This window comes from Cheilinus undulatus, linkage group 16 (assembly GCF_018320785.1).
Source record: "Cheilinus undulatus linkage group 16, ASM1832078v1, whole genome shotgun sequence".
NCBI lineage: Eukaryota > Metazoa > Chordata > Actinopteri > Labriformes > Labridae > Cheilinus > Cheilinus undulatus.
The window spans coordinates 6291281-6316814 of record NC_054880.1 but is presented as its reverse complement, the minus strand read 5'-3'; the positions used below and the strand labels follow the sequence as shown (position 1 = coordinate 6316814).

General features: G+C 40.1%; 1 protein-coding gene across 2 annotated transcripts in view; it reads right to left on the bottom strand.

Annotated features, from left to right (window-relative positions):
- Positions 1 to 1014: 1014 nt before the first annotated feature.
- LOC121523390 (F-actin-uncapping protein LRRC16A) overlaps positions 1015 to 25534 on the bottom strand; it is a 51344-nt gene continuing 26824 nt past the window's right edge. For both annotated transcript variants that reach the window (XM_041808265.1, XM_041808266.1), the window contains 31 exons: positions 25275 to 25348; positions 22833 to 22908; positions 22653 to 22741; positions 22333 to 22427; positions 21727 to 21813; positions 21532 to 21635; positions 21257 to 21334; positions 20976 to 21052; positions 20626 to 20730; positions 18686 to 18755; positions 18523 to 18604; positions 18304 to 18403; positions 18112 to 18166; positions 16652 to 16824; positions 16482 to 16550; positions 16290 to 16383; positions 16030 to 16128; positions 14747 to 14875; positions 13376 to 13498; positions 13101 to 13276; positions 12661 to 12748; positions 12431 to 12589; positions 12223 to 12289; positions 10385 to 10635; positions 9826 to 9944; positions 9085 to 9577; positions 7992 to 8034; positions 7435 to 7731; positions 6947 to 7084; positions 3321 to 3476; positions 1015 to 2775 (listed from right to left, as the gene is read on the bottom strand). In XM_041808265.1, the coding sequence (XP_041664199.1) occupies positions 2651 to 2775; positions 3321 to 3476; positions 6947 to 7084; positions 7435 to 7731; positions 7992 to 8034; positions 9085 to 9577; positions 9826 to 9944; positions 10385 to 10635; positions 12223 to 12289; positions 12431 to 12589; positions 12661 to 12748; positions 13101 to 13276; positions 13376 to 13498; positions 14747 to 14875; positions 16030 to 16128; positions 16290 to 16383; positions 16482 to 16550; positions 16652 to 16824; positions 18112 to 18166; positions 18304 to 18403; positions 18523 to 18604; positions 18686 to 18755; positions 20626 to 20730; positions 20976 to 21052; positions 21257 to 21334; positions 21532 to 21635; positions 21727 to 21813; positions 22333 to 22427; positions 22653 to 22741; positions 22833 to 22908; positions 25275 to 25348 (3891 nt within the window). In that variant the 3' untranslated portion in view covers positions 1015 to 2650. The remainder of the gene's footprint in view (positions 2776 to 3320; positions 3477 to 6946; positions 7085 to 7434; positions 7732 to 7991; positions 8035 to 9084; positions 9578 to 9825; positions 9945 to 10384; positions 10636 to 12222; positions 12290 to 12430; positions 12590 to 12660; positions 12749 to 13100; positions 13277 to 13375; positions 13499 to 14746; positions 14876 to 16029; positions 16129 to 16289; positions 16384 to 16481; positions 16551 to 16651; positions 16825 to 18111; positions 18167 to 18303; positions 18404 to 18522; positions 18605 to 18685; positions 18756 to 20625; positions 20731 to 20975; positions 21053 to 21256; positions 21335 to 21531; positions 21636 to 21726; positions 21814 to 22332; positions 22428 to 22652; positions 22742 to 22832; positions 22909 to 25274; positions 25349 to 25534) is intronic.

Below are 25534 nucleotides of genomic sequence, written 5' to 3'. Positions count from 1 at the left end.
TTCAAAAATAATAGCCCTAAACTCACAATGCTGGGTCATTTCTTGTTTTTCATTATAAAAAATGTATAGAAACTCCTGTACCGAATCTGCATACAAAAACATTGGCAACATCTCTATATATTGACGTTATCATAGTTCGTCGTCAAAAAGTTCTCTCCTATTAAACACCATGTGTTTAGAAATGATCAAATATCCATTATTTTACTGATCATGGCATCAAAAAGTACAAAAATATGATCTTCAGTCATGTTTTAACCAAAAGAGACAAGGAGCAATGACTAAATTGCACAAATAAGTTGGCAACTTTTGGTAAAGTAGGTGGAACTCCCTTGCTCCTTGCCACTTCCAACCCTGTTCCCAAAGGTTGCCAACTGTGGTCTACTATGTGGCAAAAATGGCAGGAAAAGGCCCCAACATCCCCAGCTTCATCAACATCCTGTTGTAAATTTCAAAATATTGTGGATTTAAAACAATAAATTGCCCAATATCGGTTGCCTAGGACTTCAATTTTCGTTGGAGTTGTATCAAACAGGTTTACTAATGATCTAAATGCTCTTTAATAAAACAAGGAAAATAATAATTCTGCATTTGAAATAGAAATGCTTAGGTTGATGTACATTTTCTGTTCATTTGCATTATAAATAACAGAATCCAAATAAGAGTCAAAAACCAAAATTTAAACTTTGATATGATTTTAGTAAGAATCAAACTCCTGTTTGAATTCATAGCGACGAAGAGAGAAGTCCTAGACACCCAGCAGTTGGCTATTTTTTGGTGGTGTGAACTCAAATCAGGTGGTATTAGCAGCAGTACTGTTTGAATTCCGATTTTTAATCTATGTCAGATTTCAATCTCAGAAATCCAACTTTAAATCTGATATTATTCTCAGAATTCTGACATTAATATCAGGATCGACCAACCCCCCCCCCAACTCACAATTCTGACTCAAACTTATGATTTTGACTTTTTTTTGATGTTTTCATATCATATTTTAACCTTCAAGATATACAATTTAAAATTCTAAGTCATATTTTTACCTTTTAAACTTGTGATTTTGACTTTCTATCCCAAATATTTGCCTATTAAAAGCATTATTTTGATTTTAAATTTGGTGTTTTGACCTTTTGAACTAATAACTTTGACTTTACACTTATTTCGACTTCTTCCATCTCAGAATGATTTATTATCAGTTTTATTATTTATTTATGTTTTCATTTATCTATATTTAACTTCTGGTGAAAATGAGGTTGACAGTTGACAGTTAATGGTTAAATGTTGACATTGTTAGGCTTTAAAGTTAGGCCTAAATTCAGAATCCACAATTGATTTGACACTCCTGGCCTAACAAGTCCGGCAGTCAGGACGTCTCATTGGAGCAAAGCTGGACCCGGACTCAATATAAGTTTGACACCCCTGAACTAGACTGATGGCCAGTTCTCCAAATCAACCATCAGTGTGAGAATGTGAGTGAAAAGTGTGTGTACGGGTGTGACCTGTGGTGTAAAAGTGCATCAATTGAGTTGCAAACTTCAGTATTTGTTTATCAGCAGTTAAAGCTCACTTGTTGCCAAGCAACACAGCGTTACCATCTTTTTTATGTTTTAGACAAGCCAGAATGTCAGCTGTGGTAGCCCACTATGACTCATTCTGACTGGATGCTATATCATAGGTTTGTAGACCTGCTGCAGCAGTTGTGTGTTTCAGCTGGTCTGGTCATGACTCTTTGGTCTGAACTGGACTGACAGGGTCATGTCATGAACACCTCAGTCTGCTGATGGAGATGAAAACTACACAGAGACGACACAAAAACATGATGCATATACCCTATAAATCCCTGCTTAGGGAAATAACGATTATCTGCATAGTTCTGAATGATAATATATTTATGGCTTCAAATTCTACTGATCTAATTTAGTTTTTTATTAAATAACACTTTCATAGGAGGCTTTAAGGCTCATTTATGTTCTCTTTACGTACCAAATCAGATCTGTGCGCTTTAAAACAAATCAGCTGTCACTGCCCACATGCTCACCATTAATCCACTAGAGGGCGCTGTCTCATACAGACATTTGTTGTGCTTTGCTTCTCTGTTGGTGGTGGTACTGCAGCGTTTAGGTTGTATTTGATAGCTTTAATATAACATGCTTAGTGTGGATCCGTATTAAAGGCAGGGCATGAATGAGGCTTTAGGTAACGGTTTATCTGCAGGGTTTTCACTCCAACTGTGTAAAACTTTCAGCAGGAAACCAGCTAACATTGAAGGTCAGTATGATGAGGATTTATATCTTTACTGGCTTTGGGAGGAAGAAAGTTGGATTTCTCTTTGGCATGTTGATTTTGTGAAACCAGCTGCTGCTGATTTTGGCATCTTCTTAAAAAATGATGGTTAACTGTTGACAGAGCTAGATGAGAGCAGATAAAACCGTCTGCTCTCTGTATGGTAAAACTGATGCTTGAGAGATGTTTTTGCATCCATCCAAGGTCAGGAAACTCCAACGATGCCAGTAGGAGAGATCGAACAGTCTCCACGTTCATTAATAATGAGTCATAGAGGTACAAGGAGGATCTAAAACGGTTTCTATGTGATCGACCACCATGAATGTTTCTGGGCACAGGCGACCATCGAGCAGGACTGACCACACCTTTGGTCTCAGACTGACGGCGTGTCATCAGACTCGTCCTCTGATTTGTTATCAGACTTTAAATAATCGGCTGAAGACGCCGTCTCCTCCTCTGCTGGACTGGCGTCTGCGTCTGTCGCTGATGGAGGGCTCACTGAAAACAGAGAGAGGAAATACACATCAGAGAGGGAGAGAGAAACCAGATGTAAAGGACAGTTCCACTGTTTTCAAACCCCAGCCCTGACTCAAGCCGGCCAAACTCGGATCAACTTCAGGACCAATTTTAGGACGGATTGCCTCAGTTCTTCTTGGAAGGCTTTCCTCATGTTTTGGAGTGTTTCTGTGGGAATGTGTGCCCATTCATTCTGCAGAGCATTTATGAGGTCAGGCACTGATGTTGGACCAGAAGGCCTGGCTTATTCCAGTTCATCCCAAAGGTGCTGGATGGGGTTGTGGTCAGGACTCTGTGTAGGCCAGTCAAGTTTTTCCACACTGAACTGTAAATGATGAGTGTTTTTTGACAAAGTGGTCCTGACTGAACTGGAAAAAAATCCCACTGACACAACCTTAAATATATAAGGGTTGATTTTTAGGACTTTCTGACTTGTAATCCCAAAAAATAGAGACAAAAACAACCAGAAAACTAATGAGCGGATGTCCTTGGGGTTTTTAGATGAACAGATCTGTTATCAGACTCACCGTAGGCAGGGAGGGACTTTGCTCGCTCTCGGTCATCCTCCCTCTCTTCAGGAGGACTGGCTGACCGCTTCAGAGACGACCACTGACGTCCTCCAACACCAGGCTCAACCGCCACAGTGGGCGACTCGAACGCATCTCCATCTACGGGAGACTGGACTGTAGAAAAATGAGACCAAATCACATCAGCATCCTAGAGAAATAACATGCCGACAAATGCAGTAACAACTGAGTAAAGGTGGCACGGGTCATGCTGTGATGGCCGCAGAAATGCCCCGGTACAGCAGGAGTGTTTAGATGTCTGTGTCTGTCATGCTGATGAACCACTGGTTTCTAGGACCTGCTGTCACTGAAGAAAAGTACTGAAGACGTTCTGTGGTTTCTCATGCATCATCAGAAAAGGAATGACCCTGAAGCCAACTGTAAATATCAGTCTATAAAATTAAACTGAGATAGAGAGAAAGGCATGAGCTTACATCATAAGTCAATTAGGGCTGTCAAAGTTAACGCGTTAATATTGCGTTAACTCAAATTACTTTTAACGCCGCTAATGTCTTTGTCGCACGATTAACGCATGTGCATTCTATATATCCCGCAGTTTACCAGGCCAGGAAGTGGTGCTATCGTGATGTGGTACAAGCGAGCAGAAATGGATAAAGGACAGAGACTTTTGAGTGACAGGTTCAGCTTTCAGATCATGTCAGATAAGACTGAAGTTATTTTCTCATACTGTCGACATGAACAGAGTTACAGGAAGTTTGTAGAGTCTTATATAGCCCGTACCACTCGATGGCCATGCACACTGCTAATGCAGAGAGCCGCTCCCTCGCCATGCTGGATTTGTTTACAATGGAGACACTCAGACAACTCTGCAGGGATGGAATCGCTATCTGGCATACCGGGCATTTCCCGGTGTGCCGACGCACTTATGGGCCAGTATGATTTATTCATTTATTTAGGCTATTATATCTGTCATGAACCGGCACCACAGCTGCGCTATTGACTGCTGACTGGTCCGATCATGTCTCCTAAAGGTCCGCTCTCATCCCCACGCAGCTCCTGCTTGAAAGTGAAAGTATTCGGAAAAAAACGAAACTTACTAAAACGATCGACTGGAACTGTGAATAGACACCAAATTTAAATAACAGTCAATCAAGATGCTGCAAAACTGTCAAAGACTCTGCAGTCCCTACAGGAGATTGCCTGATGCTGGTGAATGTACAGCTGCATCATGAGGAGGAGGAGGAGACAGAGCAGCAGAGGCTGGTGTGTGACAGGAGAGCAGAGGTTAGTGAATGAGCTCTGTAGAGTATCATAATATAAGCTGAAAGCATTATTAGACTGTGGCTCTCCTTTATTTAGGAAGAAAAATCGTTTTAGATTAAATCTGTAGCTCTTCTATGATCTGAAGAATGAAGAGATGGTTAAGTCCTCTTAGTACACCTTATAAGTTCTCCACTGAGACTTCTTTTACTTTGTGTGTTTATGAGTTTTGAAAAGCAGCTTCACATGTGTGTTTATTGACATCATTCCAGTAAATCTACTGGACTGATGACAGTCATTTCTAACTGTCAGCATTTATTTTACATTTGGACTACATTTTTTAGTTTGAAAGTAAAAATATGATAAATAATAGCAGACATTTTTTAAGTAATTACTTGCTTTTTCTCTTGAGCAGGGCAGATGTGTCCAACTTACTCACATCAGAACAGTGAAACACCATTAGATGTGTCTGTGCCTTACTGCTGAGCTCTCAGCAGAGACTTGACTTCTTTATGTCCATTTGTGATGATGAGATCTGTTGTTTGGTGTTCAGCTGCTGAGAACAGAGGAGTTAACTTCTAGAAGTCTAAAGTTTGACTCTACATTGTGGTATTATTCAGTAATGTTACATTAAGGTCAGTATCTCCATCTGTTGTGGCTTGAGTTTACCATGTTATGCTCTCAGCATATTTTTGCAGCACTCAGTATCTTTGAGCTCAGTCTAGAGAATTTTCTGGACTTTATCTGTTGTTGTTTTGGGTTGCTGACATGCACAAACATTTGCATAAAGAAAGCATTTTGTCCACTTGTGTTGATAAGGGTATTTAAATCTTGAGAAATAGTACTGTAAGGTACATTTAGAAGGGACAAAAAAAGTGCGATTAATTTGCGATTAATCGCGAGTTAACTATGGAATTTGTGAGATTAATTGCGATTAAAAATTTGAATCTATTGACAGCCCTAAAGTCAATACATGGGGATAAAATGAGGAGGCTATAAATATCAGCCTATATCAGCTGAAAATACCAGTCTATATCAGCTGTAAATACCAGTCTATATCAGCTGTAAATATCAGCCTATATCAGCTGAAAATACCAGTTTATATCAGCTGTAAATATCAGTCTATATCAGCTGTAAATAACAGTCTATATCAGCTGTAAATATCAGTCTATATAAGCTGTAAATATCAGCCTATATCAGCTGAAAATACCAGTTTATATCAGCTGTAAATATCAGTCTATATCAGCTGTAAATATCAGTCTATATCAGCAGTAAATATCAGCCTATATCAGCTGTAAATACCAGTCTATATCAGCTGTAAATATCAGCCTATATCAGCTGTAAATAACAGTCTATATCAGCTGTAAATATCAGTCTATATCAGCTGTAAATATCAGCCTATATCAGCTGTAAATATCAGTCTATATCAGCTGTAAATATCAGCCTATATCAGCTGTAAATATCAGTCTATATCAGCTGTAAATATCAGTCTATATCAGCAGTAAATATCAGCCTATATCAGCTGTAAATATCAGTCTATATCAGCTGTAAATATCAGTCTATATCAGCTGTAAATATCAGTCTATATCAGCTGTAAATATCAGCCTATATCAGCTGTAAATATCAGTCTATATCAGCTGTAAATATCAGCCTGTATCAGCTGTAAATATCAGTCTATATCAGCTGTAAATATCAGCCTATATCAGCTGTAAATATCAGTCTATATCAGCTGTGAATATCAGCCTGTATCAGCTGTAAATATCAGCCTATATCAGCTGAAAATACCAGTTTATATCAGCTGTAAATATCAGCCTGTATCAGCTGTAAATATCATACCTTTTCCTCTCCTTCTTAAGATTCAAGCATACAGCTGCAGCTGCTTCTTGTTCAGTTTATCACTGTCTCTTAGGATGTGAAAATGACCTTTAATTTTTCTGTCCTGGGCTTTAAAAACATCTATTTTTTTAGCACAGTCCCTAACACTTGACTTGTTGATTACACAGAGAAACAGGTCTTTTAAAGAAAATACTCAGTTCCTGTTTTAGATAATTACACAAGTCAGGAGTTAAACCTCAAAATCACAGATGCATTGACACATGGACATGTTAACTAAGGCTACACGCTTCGCCTCAGATAAACTGTGGATGTGTGGAGGCGTCAAACACGGCTCTGAAAGCCTTCATTAACACACCATAACCTGTTTCACTGAGCGTCAGTGATCTTCCTACTCAGACTGAGTCATAAAATATAAATTATAAAAAGATGTTACAAACGAGGAGAAATACAAACTTTTAAAATAAGCCCCTCTGCTCAAAGCTCTGATCATTCTCCAGTCATCTTTGTAAAGGTCAAACAGGAACACTCACCCTCTAATGGAGACAGGGGGCCTGACGGCTCACTGCTGGTGCTCTCTCTCTCCTGCTCAGATGGCGCCCTCTTCAGACGAGGAGCAGGAAGAGGTCCTTTAGGAGACGAGCTGGTTGCTGGAGCCTCAGAGGAGTCATCTGAGAACCAAAGATAGGTAAACCATGAAATAAACCAGAGGGAGATAGATATTTAGTCAGGGTGTGACGGTGTGCAGAAGTCAAGGTTCAGTTCAACTGGAAAAAGCACCAGCAAGGGTTGGCTGCACATTTCTGGGTTTGCCTTATTGATTACTTTGGCCTGTCAGTAATGACAGCTCTGGTTTGTTCCATCCTGTGCTGTTTCTGTGATAGTTGGTACGGTCCGTAGAAGAGGACTGAACATTAAACAAAGAAGAGCAAAACAAAATGATCCAGAATAAAAAGAAACCAAGACCATCCCCTCATGTGAAACAAATACAAACAGTTATATCCATAATGAGAGACTCTACCAATGAAAGAGCTGCTCGGTCTGGGACTGGTCGGACTGGTTGGGCTAGTTGGATTTGTTGGGCTGGTTGGACTGGAAGTACTGATCAGACTGGTTGGATTGGTTGGACTGGGTGGACTGACTGGATTTGTTGGACTGGTTGAACTGAGGGGTCCTGATGTTCTGGGCCCCAGTGGGGGTTTGATGGCCTGAGGTGGAGGAGGTTTGGGGGTGATGCTGGGAGGCTTTGACCGGGGAGCTGGCTCTGGTTTAGGCTCGTCTGAGTTTGGTGCTACAGCAGGATGGACGTCTGACTTTTCTGCAAGAAGACGAAATAGATGAGTCAGTGATCAACATCACAACAATTCATACCCTTAGGGTTAAAGAGGTGCAACTGAATAATGACATTAATGGAATTTAATAACAGCGGGGATCCTTCTCTAAACTAACAGATGTCTAAACTTTGAAAATAAGATTTTTGAGTCGAGCTGAGTCCTGCCGGTAAGATTATGATGTACCACAGTATTACATTCCTATTAAACCAGTACTGGTCTGCAGATTGAATGGTATCAGACTCACCAGTGTCACCCTCCACCTTATCCTGCAGGCACAATGACTCAGACTGAAAACAGGAAGACATAAAGTGTTAGCATCATAAAGGTGTCATTACTAATGAGATTTTAAGGAGGACTGTATAGGTCAAATATGCAGCATTTAACACATTATTAAGGCAGAGATCAAATAGATCCTGGATAGATGTATTGGTAAAGGCCTTCCTGAAATAAAGAATTTAGTCACACTTCCTCTGTGTTTGTTGTTGTCAGCTCAGTATTCACTATGACAGAATGCTTCTTTCTATGGTTGATGTTTGAGTCAGTGGCAACCAAAAAAAAAAATGAAAACAAACCAAAGCAAAATGAAACCAAACCAAACCAAATCAAACCAAAATGAAACCCAACCAAAGCAAAATGAAAGTAAACCAAAACCAAAATGAAACAAACCAAAGGAAACTAAACCCTAACTAAACTAAACCAAACTAAAATGAAACCAAACCAATACCAAAATGAAACAAACCAAAGGAAACTAAACCCTAACTAAACTAAACCAAACTAAAATGAAACCAAACCAAACCAAAAGGAAACTAAACCTAAACTAAATCAACCAAACCAAAAGGAAACTAAACCTCACCTAAATCAAACCAAACCAAACCAAAATGAAACCAAGTTAAAGCAAAACCAAACCTAAACTAAACCAAACCAAACCAAACCCTAACCAAATCAAAATGAGACCAAGTCAAACCAAACCAAACCAAAAGGAAACTAAACCTAAACTAAATCAACCAAACCAAAAGGAAACTAAACCTCAACTAAATCAAACCAAACCAAACAAAAATGAAACCAAGTTAAAGCAAAACCAAACCTAAACTAAACCAAACCAAACCAAACCAAACCAAACCAAACCCTAACCAAATCAAAATGAAACCAAGTCAAACCAAAGCAAAATTAAACCCCAACCCAACCCAAACTTAAACCTAAACCTAAACTAAACCAAATCAAACCAAAAAATGTCTGAGAACCACTGATTTAAACAACCTGATAACTAACTTTAATGATTTTAAACATGTTAGATGTTGTTCATCCCTTCTTTCTAGAAGACTCAGACTCAGACCCACCTTCTTAGCCGCCATCCTTTCCTGCCTGGCCTTCATCTCAGCCATCAGGTCCATGCCCATCACAGGAATACCAATATGTCGGGGGATGAGTGGGTTTTCCTTCCTCTCTGTATTCTCATTCTCCACGTCTTCCTCTGGGACGTTCTCTTCCTTCTCCTCCTCAGCAGGTTCAGCCATCTTCAGAGGAGCCTCCATTTCAGAGTCAGGGAGGTCTGAGGACGTAGCCCTGAGGAGCTCCCGATGAGGCTCTACAGCAGGGCCAGGAGGGGGCGATGTGGGGGGAGCCTCCTCAGTCACCGGGCTGATAGAGGAGGTTGGCGGTGCAGGGGTGGGGGAGGCAGGATGAGGGGGAGTGATGGTGGCGACTCCGTGGCTCTTCTCTGAGCGTGAGGTTCGGTTTTTTAGGAGGTTGAAGAAACCGGATTTTCTGGATTCACGTTTCTTATCTGGAGCTTCCTGAGAGCTGGAAGACAGACCCTTCATACTGGGGAGTCTGCAGAGGATAAAAAGGAGAAAATAATACAGTTTAATTCAGTATTAACAGCTTCTTGAATATCAGAGGTTTGTAATACTGAGAAAGCATTCGCTGACTTTATACGCCGATGACACACTGATTTACTTCTGATTTAAAAACAAGTACCACAAAACGAGAGATTAAAACAAACTAAACTTTCATATTTCTGGGGTTATAATAGTTTTAAAAAGGTGATGTTTATTCTATTACTATTAAACAACTCTTACTTGAAGCTCAGTTTGGTTACTTTCTTGGAGAAGAAGTCGTCAAGCCCCTCGTCAATCTTTCCCATGATGCTATTCTGCTCCGACTCATGAGGGGCTGAAATGCCGGTGTCAGCCTTCCTCTAAAAGACCAAAAACAGGAAAGAGACAGAAATCAAGGATGGAGATGGAGCAAAAATAACCCATGATTTTATTGGATCATAGAACCCTGACACCAGAACCAGCTTCATCTCTTTCCTTCAGTGTTTGTGCAAAAACTTGGTGTCAAGATGGGTTTAAAGGTCACCAATAATCTTAAAAACGTCCTCTAAATGATCCAAAATCAATAAAAAGGCAACCCTCTGCTGGTGAAGGGGTTATTCAATGTACTAAGGTGCTATCATGATAACAAGAAGTGGAGTAAGACAAAGAGTAATGAACTGATTTTAAGTTAAACTGAAATAACTAACGCAATTATTCTGTTTCTATGTAACTATGAGTATTTAAATACGCAGGATGATTAAATAACAAACCCTACTGGGCTGAAAAAATAACACTGGTAAGTTGTGGATCGTAGACCTACGTGAGGCCGGCTAGGTTTGGTCCTCTTCTTAGGTTTTGGTCTGAGTTTGGTACGATGCTCCAGAGTCTTGTGCTCGACGGGTGGCAGCTCGCCAAGACATACAGCTGATGAATCCATAGAAGTGGGAGGAGGGGGGAGGTCTCCGTAGTAGGAGGACGACCTGTCTACGGGCTTTAAAGCCGAGGGAGGGGGAGGGTCCTCCACATGGATAGGGACCTCCTCTAGAGCCTTGTCCAGGTCAAACTCCATCTCTGCTTGGACGAATAGATCAACACAGAGGTGTCAGAGGGTTTACTTAGAATCATGGGAAGGTTAGCTAGAAATAAACAGTGCATTACAGTGGACAACTCAAGAGTCATCTGAACCTCAGGCTTCACTTTTTCTATCCATAGAAAGTTCTCTTTCCCATGGTTAACCTTCTTTGATCTATAGGTAGTTCCTCATTTTCTTGCAAAACAAAGGCAGGTTTTTATCAGAACAGGAAGTAGAGTACTCTTTGGTAAAGAGAGTATGAATTCCAAAGTAAAAGCATGACAAAGAATGGTTTATTGAGATGATCTCTTATTTCCATGGTTAGCCATAACTGGGTAACTTACACCAAGAGAGCTGGTAAACAAACACAACTCCTGAAAGGCTTAAAGCTGTCAGTAAACTGGTACCAATTACATCACTGGTATAATCTCTGACACTAAATACAGTTTGAAGTTAACATATGTAAAACCAATGCCACCTAAAGTTCAAGCTACCAGTCACACAGGTGGTTAAACAAAAGAAGCATTACAGAGCAGCTCAGTTTGAGTCCAGTCATCGAATCTCTCTGACACTTTAGCAGCCATGTAACTGACTGAATTTCACCTGCTCATATCAGTATAACTAACATGATAATGAGATAAACATGTGCTCTAATATCTTGAACAACTGCAATATAAAGCGAGTGTACTTGCTTTGCTTTGCTGTCTGGGCCTTTAATAGGAGCTGTGAGCAGCAACAGATCAGTGTTTAATTGCCCAGCCCTATTCTGAACTTCTAGATACTGAACTAGCAATAGTTCAGACCTAACACTTCGGCTCTTAGAACACAGTTCAACCAAAACTTTAGCTATCAAATGTCAGAAGAAATGTTCATACCTTTAGATACCAATGATTAAGTTTTTCTGCTGATACCGATATTATACAGACAATATTGTGCAACACCAGAATATGCATTTAAGTGAGTTATCTCTTTGAATTTGGTGATACTGCAATACAAAACTTTTATCACAAAGAGCAAAACAATATCGAATCATAACATCGCCCATCTCTACCGTCACTAACCAGGGATCACTGGATGAGAGTTAGTCATTACATGCTCTCCTGGATCATTCCTCATGTTCAACAGAGTTAAAAAGAGCATTTGGTTTGGAGTAGGAGTGAGCTGAAACCTAAAAGTCAACATCATCACATAGTACATCTCTTTGACTGCCCTGATTCACCAATCAACACACCAGGAACTATTCATCAAACATCGGTGATATGGACCGAAAAATCTAATTTTTAATGCAAAACATTTTTACTCTGAACATGCAATAAAAAAGAAGCTAATCCTGATTAAATCCAGTAAATAATCAGTACTCATCCTTTCTTAAAGAAAACAGAAGGTTATCAAGCATTATTGATCATGTATAATGCTTAAAAAAAAGATGAGGAAATTTAAAAGGACAGTTTAATGAAATTCACTTTCTGCAGCAAACACAGCTCACAGCAGACCCTTGATTCAGTTATTTCTCTGTCAAATATCCCAACCATCCTCTAAATACTGAATTGAAACAGGAGAAACCTGAGATTTTTAGTTTGACTCACCAAACGCCACAGAGACGGGCCGAAGCATCCGGACCAGAATACTCTTCCTCTTTGATTTAGGCGTCATCTGAAGAAGAGAGGTGATGTGTGAGTTCACACTTCTACATTTTCAGAGTTGTTTGTTTCTCCACTTCTCTTCACGTCTAGAAAATCGATGAATGAGGTTTTCTTTTCCTACTTCTAACCCACTTTGCATTCTGTTTCCTACCGTGCACGTGTCCATGTCCTCCAGTTTATGGACCTTGTCCCGCTCCTGTCTCTGCTCATGGTTGTTCTCAGGCTGCAGGACCTCCTCGTCCAGAACTTCTGTCTCCACCTGAGGCTCCTGATGCAGCAGAGGCTGAGACTTCCTGGTCAGGTGGTCAGTCTGAGGAGGAGACAGACGTGGTTAGGAGGACAGAAGAGACATAAAGGTAGACCTGTAAGGAGGATACTTACCAAAGTGTGCTGGGATTTCGACAGAGACTCCAGGATCTCATCCACGATGCGATCAGACAAGAAAGACGCCATGCTGAGCTTCACCTCGCTGCAAGAAACAGAAAACACAAAAATGAACCAGAGAAGAAAATCCCTTTTAGAGTTTAAATCCTGGTCTGACCCACATCACAGCTTATAAAACCATCAGAATAAAGAGCTCTCTGTCAGCCTCAGGGAGGTACTGGTGTTAAAAACAGATCTGTGAAAGATCCAATCAAGAACCAGACCTGAACCAAAACCACGTTTTAGATCTGGTTTAAATCTGGACTACAATCTAACAGCAGATGCACTAGTATAGGAATGTTCTGAGTGGCATCACATTCCCTTTGCCACCTCACAGCTCCAGAACCATGTCAGATTAGCAATAACCATTGAAATATGATAAATTCCCACTGACAGACCTGATCTTATTGATGATGTCCACCCCGCTCTGCTCCAGCAGCGTGGTGGTGATGAAGCTTCGAGGGACGCTCATCCTCCCTGCACCAGCCTTCAGCAGCTCCTGATGCAGACCGCTCCTCTTCATCACGTGAGGACACAGACCCTCGGCGGCATCCACCATCGACACCAGCATCGTCTGACCAGGGTAAAGTTTTTATTGTAGATTAACCAGAGTTTTATATCCTCTGTTTGTTTCTGTCGCTGTCCAGGTAAATAAAACAGACGAGCTGAATACCTGCAATTGCTCGTCCATCACCCTCGCCACCTCTCCGGCCATTGACTCTAGTTTGTCCTGGATGGCTTCGACACACGCCCCCCTCAACCCCCCGCTCTTCAGGTGGTACAGGTTCGGCAGCAGCTGGAGGAGGAGAAGACGGTGGGATAGTTGATGGATTATTTTTTTTATTTTTTATTCTCCTTTTCTACAACATTTCAGAGAATAAAGAATTACAGCAGATTTAAATTTGAAGCATTTCCTGATGATGTAATGCTCCAGTTAAACATCTTTACATGCTGAACCCTTCCTGTTTTTATTTACTACAACGCTATTTATCAATTATGGTTCTGTTTTCATTTTTAACTGTGTAATTGTTGGCTCTTTTACTGCTGCATTGACAGAGAGATCCATACTCTAAAAAAAGATAAAAATATTTTCTAAAGCTCTAAAGTCTTTTAGCTGCTTTTACTCCAAATAATGGAAAAATATGTAAAAATTATTATTTTGAGACCAAAATGGGGCTCTAAGAAGAGTTAAATAGTTTCATAATTCAAAGTTGAAGAAAGTGAATAAATACTACGATTTAGTCAATTTTGCTGTATAAATCTTGTTGCCATGATGCGAAGAATCACTGAATAATAGTAAGATTGATTGATTTGTAGATAAAGTGATAGACAGATGAACTCTATTTATCCCAAACAGTTAAATCAGACAGTAATTCAGCAAATAAAGCAGCAGAAAAATAAATACAAATTTAAAATAACAAAAAATAATGGAGAAAAGACATTTATACATATGTGCATGCAGTAATTTAGGTTTACAAATAAGTAAATCAAAATTAAAGGTAAAATCAAGTTAAAATGTAGAAACACTGGGTCTATCACAGTAGTATAAAGCATAATGCAAACATGTTTTTCTTGGAGGTGCAAATGTGCAAAAATGTGCAGAAACATCTATCCCAGCTGTTTATTATAATCAGAGCTGTTGTGTTCATTGCAGCATTTACACAGTTTAAAATAAATGAATGAACTAATTGTTTTTCCAGTTTTTTTTCATGCATTAATGTTTAATATCTGCAGGTTTTAGCTTCCTAAAACAAGATTTTGTATCTTTTCATTGTCACCAATGATAGTAAATGAAGACATTTTGTTCATGAAGTTTTTCAAAGGTTCACTGAGCTGCTTAAGCTGTGGATTTACCAGCCTCTCATAGCTGCAGGCCTTATACATTCAGCAGACTGCTCCTAACTGAAGATTAAAATATATTATTGCTTATAAGAACATCTGTTTACTGCCTGAAGACTGAAGCATGCAGACCAGGAGGAAGATCTGAAGCGTCTCCCACATGTTCAGTAGTAAAGTTGTCTTCCTAGGAGTCGCCGTCTCTTACCGTCTTGGAGTTTCTGGCGTCTTTCATCAGGTTCTCGGCCGCCTTCATGTCGTCCTGGACCGAGCTGCTCTCAGAGAACCTCAGCGAGTTCAGATGATCCTGGACCTTCACACACATCATGTCCATCATCTAAAACACAGACAGGTATCATTACAAATCAACACAACATGGAATGAAGGTCTGCAGAAGCCCAGCAGAGGGCGCTCAAGCTACAGATGCACTCATGATGATCAGAACAGATGTTTAAAATGAGAATTGATCTGATGTTGATGCAGTTAGAAATACGAGACAGCAGCTTCAAGCTGATCTAAAACTACAGATAATCATGTGATACTGATATCTGGTCATGCATCAGTATTTGTTGGTGATAATGTTGGCAGCTGTTTCTTGATTTAGTCTTATATTCACTCTCCATCCATCCTTTTTCTATACCACTTATCCTGCTCGGGGTCACGGGGGGGCTGGAGCCTACAACCAGGCACGCTCACACTCACACCTATGGCCAGTTTAGAATCACCAGTTACCTAACGAGCATGTCTTTGGTGGTGGGAGGAAGCAAGAGTACCTGGAGAGAACATGCAAACTCCGCACAGAAAGGCCCTGACCGGGAAGCGAACCAGGGACCTTCTTGCTGTGAGGCAACAGCGCTAACCCCTGTGCCACCGTGCAGCCACTTAAATTCACTATTTAGACCAAAATCTTTTCAGCTCAAGCCACATTTTCTGAGGGATCCCTCACGGACTTTACGATTTGACCGTGGGACAGCCCTAAGCCCTCACTGACTTAGCGGGAACACGCCTCAAAGTCAGTGAGCGTGGACATAGAGAATGGGCCTAAATGTAGTCAATGAAAACTCAAAAACATTTTCATCCTATTTCTGTCTGTAAAAAGTCCTTAAATCTTATTCTTTATGTCCTAACATTTATTTTCTTTGAAAAAATTCAAATTCATAAGGCACTATCAATACTTGTAATCAAACATTAACAGATATAAATACAGACGTACAGTCCTGTGCAGAACTTTCAGGCATGTTTGGGCCAGAACTGAGGCTGAAGTAAATAATCACTGTGGCAGATGTTTGTCAACAGGCTGATATTAGCTGATAGTGGTGTTTAAATGATGCATTGGTGCATCACTATAAATCACCTCCTTCCTTATTAAAATACAAAATTGTTGAGGATTGTTCTTCTGGTTTCAGTTATAAGAAGAAAAGTCGAGATAAAGACGAGCTCAAAGGGAAATCATTAGTTTAACCTATAAATGTAAGTGTTTATGTTTCCTGCCTGTTGCGTCGTCGTGGTAACAATCCCCTGCTGTAGTCGGTATGCCTGCTCCTGCAGATATTTCCTCGTCTCGTGGTTCCTCAGTAGATACTGCTCCATCTGCAGGATGAAGCATGCAGCACAAACTAATTTTTAGCATTTACTCTCATATGAGAACATTTAAAACTGTGGACAGAGCAGAGAAGAGGACATGAAGAAGCATGTTCAGAGATGTAAAGGCCAAACTGACTCATGATAACACAACCAAAACAGGATAAAACCTTCAGTAAAGCATCCTCTGTCTTCTCCGGGTTTGCCTTCAGAGCCTGAGCGGCATCCATGATGGGGATGGGCATGAAACGGATGGTGTAGTTCCTGATAGAGATGTTAAATTAGGATCATTAAAACTTTAAAAGCTGATATATTTGAATCTGTTATTTGTAGAATTATTATAAATGCTGTTTGATTCGTACTTCTCCAGAGCAGCGGCAATGTCCTGCAGACCCTGAGGGCTGATGTTGTTCCTGTCCCACATGATCGTTCTGCTCAAACACAGACACAGAGCTCAAAGATAGAGACTCGTGCAGTGGTAAGGCACTCTAAGATTCATTTAGGATGATTTTAAAAACGGTCCCATCTCTACCTGAGCTTGGTGTTGATCTGCAGGGCTTTAGCCAGCATCTTGGCGCCCATATCTCCCATGGCGTTCCCGCTGATGTCCAGCTTGGTCAGAGACGTGTTGCTGCCCAGGGCATTGAGGATGATGGAAAGGTCAGCCTTCAGCTTAGAGTCAGCCAACGACAGAGACGTCAGTGGCTGAAACGAGACCAGATTTTATACCAATGCTGTTGGGAAAAACCCTTCCTCCTTATTTGATTAGCTTCTTCTTTTTTAATAAATCAGTTTCTACGTCTGTCAGTCGACTTTAATGACTTTAGAGACTGATTTATATCTCCATGGCATGAGACACATTTAACTTCAATCAGAGCAATAACACTGAAACAGATGTGTCCACCCATGCAGCCATCCTTACAGGCATCCATTCATCAAACCATAAAATTAATGCATCCATCCATACATACATACATACATCCATTCATCCATCCATCCATCCATCCATCCATACATACATACTTTCATTTATGCATCCATCCATTAGTCTGCACCTTTCTGTGCAACTAGCACAGATTTCCCCTGGGAGGGTTCCAGAGAAGGGTATTGGGACACAGAGTGAATTAAAAAACTAACTATGAATCCAGTGTTAATTTCACCGACTAAATCTATGACTAAAAATGTTCATCAACAGCCTTTTTGTCCATGACAAAAACTAGACTACAACTAACAAAAATAGATCTGTGATGACTAAAACTGACAAAAACTAAGTTTAGTTTTCACCAAGATGACTAAAATTAGACTAAAATGTAATGTAGTTTTTCGTCGGGCATTCAAAATCTGTGATATTTCTCCACTGTGGGAAATCTGTCAAAAAACAATGCATCTGTAACTATTCTGCCTCTCAGCTGTAGAAAGCAGGGACCCCAGGTTTGGCAGAGTGCAGAGAACACACTACCATGATTTGGTACCAGATTTGGTCAAGAAAATAAATGCTTGGACTAAAAGTAAAGACTAAAATGTGAGGACTTTTTATGGACTAAAACTAGACTAAAATGTTTTGAGTTTTCTTTGACTAAAACTAGACTAAAACTAAAAAGGAAAGAAATGATTAAAATGTGACTAAAACTAAAATACATTTCATTTAAAGACTAAAACTAAGATTAAAAATAGCTGCCAAAATTAACACTGTATGAATCAGCAAAACAGGAACTAAGACACCTCTACCCTGGATGTAGGAAAAGCAGAACTTTGAAAAAAAAAAGGGAAAACTTGGGAGGGTAAAAACTGTGGAGCACATCTTCATTAGGGCTTTTTATTATCTCTGTCCTATCTTATTATCTTCTTTATCTATATACTATTCTTTCAAACACTCATATTCCTTATAAGAGGAACTACAGCATCTGAACTTCCCTCCTGGGATGAATAAAGTCTGTCCCTGTCTCATGTCCTGAGGTTAAAGGAAATGTACGAATGTGACGTTTGACTCACAGAGTCTTCCTCCTGGATCATGTGAACCAGGTTGTCGAGGACCGGAGCGACATTTCTGAAAATAAATGATTGGATAATTAAAATAGAGCATTTAAGGCATCCTGTCCTCTGTTAATATTTATAAATTTAATAAAAAACAGTCAATTATGGCTGTATTTTGATGACAGTATATGCTGTGATTATGTGACCTACTTTGACTTGATATTGTTGAAGTTTTTGCCCAGTGAAAGGTGTCGGATTGACCGGTTTTTAGCCAACCAGACGAGCAGTGTGGTCAGATCCATGTCCAGACCTCAGAAAGACAACACAATGCGAGTACAACATGATCAGAGCCACAAAAGCTGCATCAAAAATGTCTAAAATATAAGAAACAGCAGCATTAAACATGTCTGAATCTAGAACCATCCTCACTGTTGTCAGAGATGTCCAGACTGGTGATGTTCGGGATCTCAGCAATGCAGCCCTCCAGGATCTGAGATCCCCCTGATCGTAGCTGAGAGGAAAAAACACAGTCAGATCTCAGAGTACCCATGGATATTCACATACTGTTTATGCTTTTTCAAGTCAGTTTTACCTCACAGCAGCTGAGATCCAGAGACACATCGCTGAGGTTTGGGTTACAGCCGAGACCCAACAGCAATCCCCTGCAGAAAGAGTTTAACTTAAATTAAACCCATATTACTGGTTTGATAGGGCAACAACAGGGACATGGAGCAATTATATAACCTCTCTTTTGCCATGATGATAGGAAATGTCCAAGGTTTTTAGAGATCTGGTCTTATTTACTGAGTTACTGGGGGATAGCAACACTCATTTTGTGTCAATATGGAGTTAATATCTCCAGATATTGATCTTGATCTGATTTATTAAGGGATGCTATCCCACCATTATCAGCTACATGAGTCCAGATCTTAAAGCAATTCAAACATACTCATTATCACAGGAAAGGGAGTGGAATAGATATATGTATATTAAAATATGGAGTCATTCCTGTCGCAAAACTTGGGGGAACAAGCAGAGAAAAAGTGAGTACAAGGAGGCAGTTCAGAGCACTGGTTCTCAACTGGTCTAGCCCTGGGACCCACCACATCCTCCATATTACAAATGGTGACCCAAAATGTTGATTAATTTTTCAATCATTTGGATTTGCTTCATTAAATATTGTGCTGTTTGAAGACTATATAGAGGTGTGACAGAACAAAAACACTGAGGAAAATAAGACATCTAAAAAAAATCCTTGATAGTATTATGGAAGATTCCCCAGAGTTTCTGGAAAAAAATCCCAGATGCAATCCATAAAACTACATCAGGAAATTCCTTAAATCTTCCTTTGAAAATTGTTGATGTACTACTATGGAAGATTGCTGAAAGTTTCTTGGAAATATCCTGGAAGTCTCTTATTCCTTGTGAAATTTTCTTAAAATAAAAAAAGTCCCTGAGAAGAGAAGCAAAAGTTCAGGGGAAATGCCCAAAGAAAAGTCACCCAAAGGTTGGGAAAACTCATTAATCTTTTTGGGAAAATGACCTTACGTTTCCTTAAAAATTAAAGAGAAAAAATACTCTGAGTTAGGGTAAATTTACAATAATTTTTTACAAATAATTCAGGGTAAAAATAAACAATTCTAATTATATTCTTTGCTGTCAAAAGCTTAAAAAAGGGAACAAAAGCACTTAAAAGACACTTAAACAAACTTGCGACCCACTGGAAACAGCCCTGCGACCCACTTTTGGGTCCTGATCACCAGTTGAGAACCACTGGTTTAAAGCATAAAGGCCAAAAATCACCAAGACATGATCTAAAAACATGCAAATATGCTCTCCAGTTTCACCAAAATAATAACTCCATGACTGAATTTGTTGAAAAAAAAAACCAAGCAGGAAGTATAGGTTTACAGTATAGATATAGGTTTTTCTGCCAGGCTGAACCTTCACAGGTAGAAAAAGAAAAATGTGCAGAAAATGCAATCAAAATCTTCTGGTTTTGCTCACTTGAACCCAGTCCAGACCGAACATTCCCATCAACACCGTTTATTGAACTGCAGTGGTGTGAACTTATCCGTCACAGCTGAAATCAGTCAGACTGATCTCACTAACAGCTGGATTTAGAGCTCCATGTGTTTAAACAGCTAAAAGGGGACAGTAATTCTTCTAAAAAGCCAAACTGATTCAGGAATGAAGATAGGATGTCTTTGCTCAAGGCTCCTGGGTATTCTGTTGGAGCACCCAAAACCTGGATCCTTTAGTTTTTAAGTGTTTTTGACAAAGCAGAGTTGCACTCACTGCCTTCATTCATATCAAACACTGTGAGTTATAAACAGCTCCAGGACAAGCTTGGAAAGAGGAAGTGGAAACTGCAACACAGAGTGAGTGATACAGGAAAAAACATGGTCTCTTCCTGCTGCAGCGCTGTGAACTGACGGACTCTCACGTTTCAGCTCGTGGTGAATCTTCGGTCTCAACTAGACTCTAGTCTTCTTGAACAGGAGGAAACTCTAACAGAAATGTTGTTCTTACTTGAGTGCCTCCAGAGGAAGTCTGGTCCCTGACAGACTGACAGAGGTCAGAGACAGAGCGCTGCTGAAGAACTGCTTAAAAGACAGAGGGATCTCTTTACACTTCCTGTGGAAATGTGGACAGAAATGAGTTAACATTAAAAACTACAGCTGGTAGTTAAAGTTAATGTGCATGCAGAGAGATGAGAGGTTTTCAGCATCATCAGTCCATGAGTCCAATGTTTCTAAAAGGTGAATGGTAAATACCTTTCAACATCCCTGCCCATGTGAACCAGACTTTAATCTTTAATCCATCTGTTGGTTTTAAATAATCTAGAGGTGTCAGACAGGTGTTTGGGTTAAATTTGCTACCTGTGAGAGAAGACGGCCTTAGACAGGTTTAGGACAGAGAGATGCTTCAAAGATCCTCTGAGCAGAGATGCACACACCTACAAAAAATACAAAGGTCAAGATTAACAAACAAGCAGGAGTCTGTCTGCAGGTTATGATGATATAAACATCAAATAGTTGAAGTTAGTTCATTAATTTAAACCCTGGAATCATGGCTTCTCTGGTAGATTAGTCAATGCTGTAATTGTGTGTATTAAAGTGTGTATATTTAAATGTGTGTAATGTTGTGCGATTGCTGGTACCTGATCCAGAGAGACGTCACTGTTGGACAGATCTAGAGTCTGAACCATGTTGGGGTGACTCAGGAAGCTGTGAAGGTTCTAGTCAGGAAAAAAAGGATGAAAGAGGACACGGATTATAAGATTGAAGGTCAATAATCCATCCATCAATCCATCTATCCATCCATCCATGCATTTAGTAAACCATCCATCCATCCATCCATCCATCCATCCATCCCTTGTTTTTGTATTGATCTTTGTTTATGGTTATATTGTACTCCAGTGTCAACCTTTCGTACCGGCAGGTCGTCTCCTCTGAGCGAGTTTCCTGACAGGTCCAGGTGTGTGAGGGCGGTGGAGACGGCTGGGTTGTTACACAAAGCCTGACAGAGACTGTTCACACCTGGAGAATATGTCAGACACAGCCTCTATGAAGAACAAAACCAGTCTAATAAAAAAAAACTTTAAAGACGTTTGTTTCCCTGCTGGCTGACCTTTAGGAGACATAGACGTCCTGGACAGGTTCAGGTGTTTCAGACCCATGGGTAGTTTGGACAGCTGAGCACTCAGAGCAGAAACACCTGCAGAAACAATCAATCACTTAAGGTATTAAAGCTTCATAGAGCTGTAAGGCTAACACAACCACTAGAGGGCGCAGGAATACAACGGGGAGACTTCAGCAAGCACAAGAGAAAGTTAAAGCTCCATAAACCTAGGCATCATTTCTTTAATTATAATGGTTTAATAACAGGGGGTTCACACCAGATAGAGCTCTTTGTTGAGGTCAATTTGAGAATTCCCGTTAGGGATTGACCTGCTATCTGCTGCTTTTCTTAGCATCATCTCTTGAAGCTCTCCAAAGAGCTGATAAAGTATGACATCAGGACACTGCTGAGTGATGGACGTCCGGCAGTTTTGTGCAGCAGTGCCATGATGAGCCTTGCTGTACTCTCAAAGTCATGAAAAATAAAGTGGTACCAAAAAAGAGTTAGAGTCGATTTGAGCCAGTGCCACATGTGAAAATTCACCAGTAGACGTGTTTTACATTGGAGAGCCTGTCTGTGATTAGAACAGCACAGAGACCAGGTGAGTGTTTCTACCTTTGTCTTCCAGTGAGTTGTTGCTCAGGTTGAGGGTGTGAAGCGAGGAGGCGGGGTTATGTGACAAAGCGCTTGCCAGTTTCTGAGCAAAATCACTGGAAACAGAAACAGAACAACACAACCAGTGATTGATGATGGCATCATCTTTGATAACAATAATGTAATATCATGTAAAAACAGACAAAAGACATCCTTAATTCTATACTACCTATTTTAAATGAATTAAATTATCAGGATCACAACGATTTCTGGATCCATGATGACCGAGAGCTTTAATCTATTTTCATAGAGTCTTTGTGAGACCTGAATTGACCTCTGACCTTTTGAGACCAGCGTTGTCCAGCAGAAGCTCCTCCAGACGGCTTGATCGAGCCACGACTCGAAGGATCTGATCACACACATCTGTCGACTGCACAGACACACAGACAGGAAGTTGATTTGGTTTCATCTCAAAGTAAAAGCAGAGAAGCAGAGTTACAGCTCTGGTTAGCCTGCGTTACCAGTTTGTAGTCTTTAGTGGAGAGTTTGGTGAACCACTGGTTATACTCCAGTGCCGCGATGATCGCCACCAGGTCTCTGCACGAAAAAATACAGACAATAAAAAACCTTACAGAAATAATCAACAGCCAATAAAATTAAAGGAATAAATGAATGTGTCACTTCCTTTTTGTGGACTTCTTTTAGAGAATCTCCAAAACAAAAGCAAGCAAAAACCAGGAGTGTTCGAATGTTTAACCTGTGTGACCTTTAACCGTGATAAACTCACTTCCTGTTTCAGAGGATGATCGCTTTTTTGGACCTGTGGCCGTGATGCACAAACAGTCCTGTTTATAAATTTGGGCCTGTAGGGCACCAGGGATTCATCATGGGGCCCGATGTGCGACAACCTGAGGCTGGGTGGGGTGGGGGGGCAGAGTCAAGCTCGACACATGTCTGGAGACCGCTGGCAGCTCTTAGGGCCCTCCCTAGTGGTCCCCAACCTGGCGTCCAGGCATCCCTAGGGGGGTGCCAAAAATCTCAGGTTGGGTAGGAGACCCTTTCTGCTTTGCTGTAATCAAAAAGGTTTGTACATACCCTGCCGCTCAGAGGTTTGGGATCACTTGAAATTTTTCTTGTTTTCCATGGAAAAAGTCATAAAATTAGTCTGAACAGGAAATACAGCAAATGAACTGGATCCGAAAGACTGTGCTGGTTGCTCCATTGCAGTCTGAATTCTAGCTGACTGCTTATTCTTTAATATTTTGCAGACATTTTGGAGGTGTGTTTTGGGTCAGTATCCTGTTGTGGGATGAAATTGGCCCCAAGCAAGTGCTGTCCACAGGGTAAGGCATGGCATTGCAAAATGTGTGATAGCTTTCCTAACCCAAGGTCCCTTCCATTCTTTACAAATCTCCTATTCTACCACCCTCAAATCATCACGCTGCCTCCACCTCCCTGACTGATGGTTCTAAGCTCTGTTCCTGCATCTTCTCACAAATGTTCTTCTGTTTGATCCAAAGACTTCAAACTTGGACTCTTCTGTGCACAGCAGTTTCTTCTGGTCTTCCAGTGTCCAGTCTTTTTGCTCCTTTATTAGTAAAATGTTTTTTAGCTGTGCAGCATGACTAACTTGGATTAGCAGCCATACTAGGAGACTGATGAAAAGTACTGACAGTTGATGATAACTGTTTATGAACTGCATGAAAATGTTTTTTAGCAGCCATACTAGGAGACTGATGAAAAGGACTGACAGTTGATGATAATTGTTTATGAACTGCATGAAAATGTTTTTCTTTGGAAGACAAAGAAATTTAGTACTGATCCCAAACCTCTGAGTGGTAGAATATAGATAATTTAAAAACCATGAGTAGAAACATAACGTATCAGGGCCAACCTAAAAGATTAAAAAAATGAAGATGATCTTTATTCATGTTTGTGTAGGGGAGTCTAATTTTTCAGGAAAAAATATTTCAACATTTTTGAGATAATAAAGATTTTTATTTAAATGAAATCAAAGTCATCATTGAAAAGATTTCAAGGTTAGAAATTTACAAAAAAATCTTGAAATTTCCGAGATTAAAATTCTTCCTATTTAACCCTAGAAACTTAAAAATATCAGGTTTTTAAAATTGCAAATTTGCAACAGTGGAAAGTGAAAAAAAATACCAGAAACCAAACTAAGAACAGGGGTTAGATTTTCAACTTTGTAGTCTAAAATTTGTGATTTGGTTCAAGTATATTTAACAAAATTTAAATTAAAAAATATTATTGTTCTCATAAATTAATAGTTTTTTAAACTTTTGAATCTACTTTATCATTATTTTCTACAGTGGCCCTAAAACACTGTTATAATAATGGATACTTTACACATATATCCTTTGTCAAGAACAATTGCTGTGGGTCTATTATGCTGGGATTCTGTCTGTGAAAACAGTTTAAATTGACGTTTAGTTTTTCCAAGTGGGTCATGGGGGGTGGGGGTGGGCTTGGTTTTTCTTAGATATGAGTAGTGAGTCCCTAAGGGGACCACTGGCCGAGGCCATGCTTACTCGCCACACCCTAAAGGTGTGTCTTTTTTAACAGATTAATTTGCCATGCCCCTGGAAATATACAAGGACATCCAGAGCACGATGGGGGTTGTGTCAATCCTCCTTCCTGCCCTTAGGTGTCTTTCTTCAGCCTTATATTTTTGGCCCAAAAATGCCTGAAAATTCTGCTGTATCTACCAAGTTGCACAAATCTACTATTGCTGGTACATTTCCACCGGGGTTAAATTCTGTTCAAAGTTTGAGCAGTTTTTGAGCATTTAAGGGCCAAAAATGGTTTGTTCTTTTGCCTTAATAATAAGTACTATAATTTCTTCAGCCCTAACAGAGTCCTCTCTCTGAAGACGGTCCTGAGGCCTAAATGAAATCCCTGTTTTTATAAACAGAGTCCAGAGCAGAGCAGTGTTCAGGTCTCACCTGTTCTCCAGGTGAACAAAGTCCTGCAGGTTGAGCTCTCGGCTGTCCTGGGTCAGATAGATGGTGTCTACATCCTGGAGAGGACAAACAGAAGAGAAAGCAAACACCAGTGATCAAAACTAGAGAGAAGTACAGCGAAAGATCAGCAAACAGGGTGGAATAAAAAAGAGTGTAAACTTTATTCTTCTCCTTATTAAATGTACTTTTGTTTCATGTTGAATATGTTAGAGGTTATGGCCATTTAGGTTCACTTTATAACC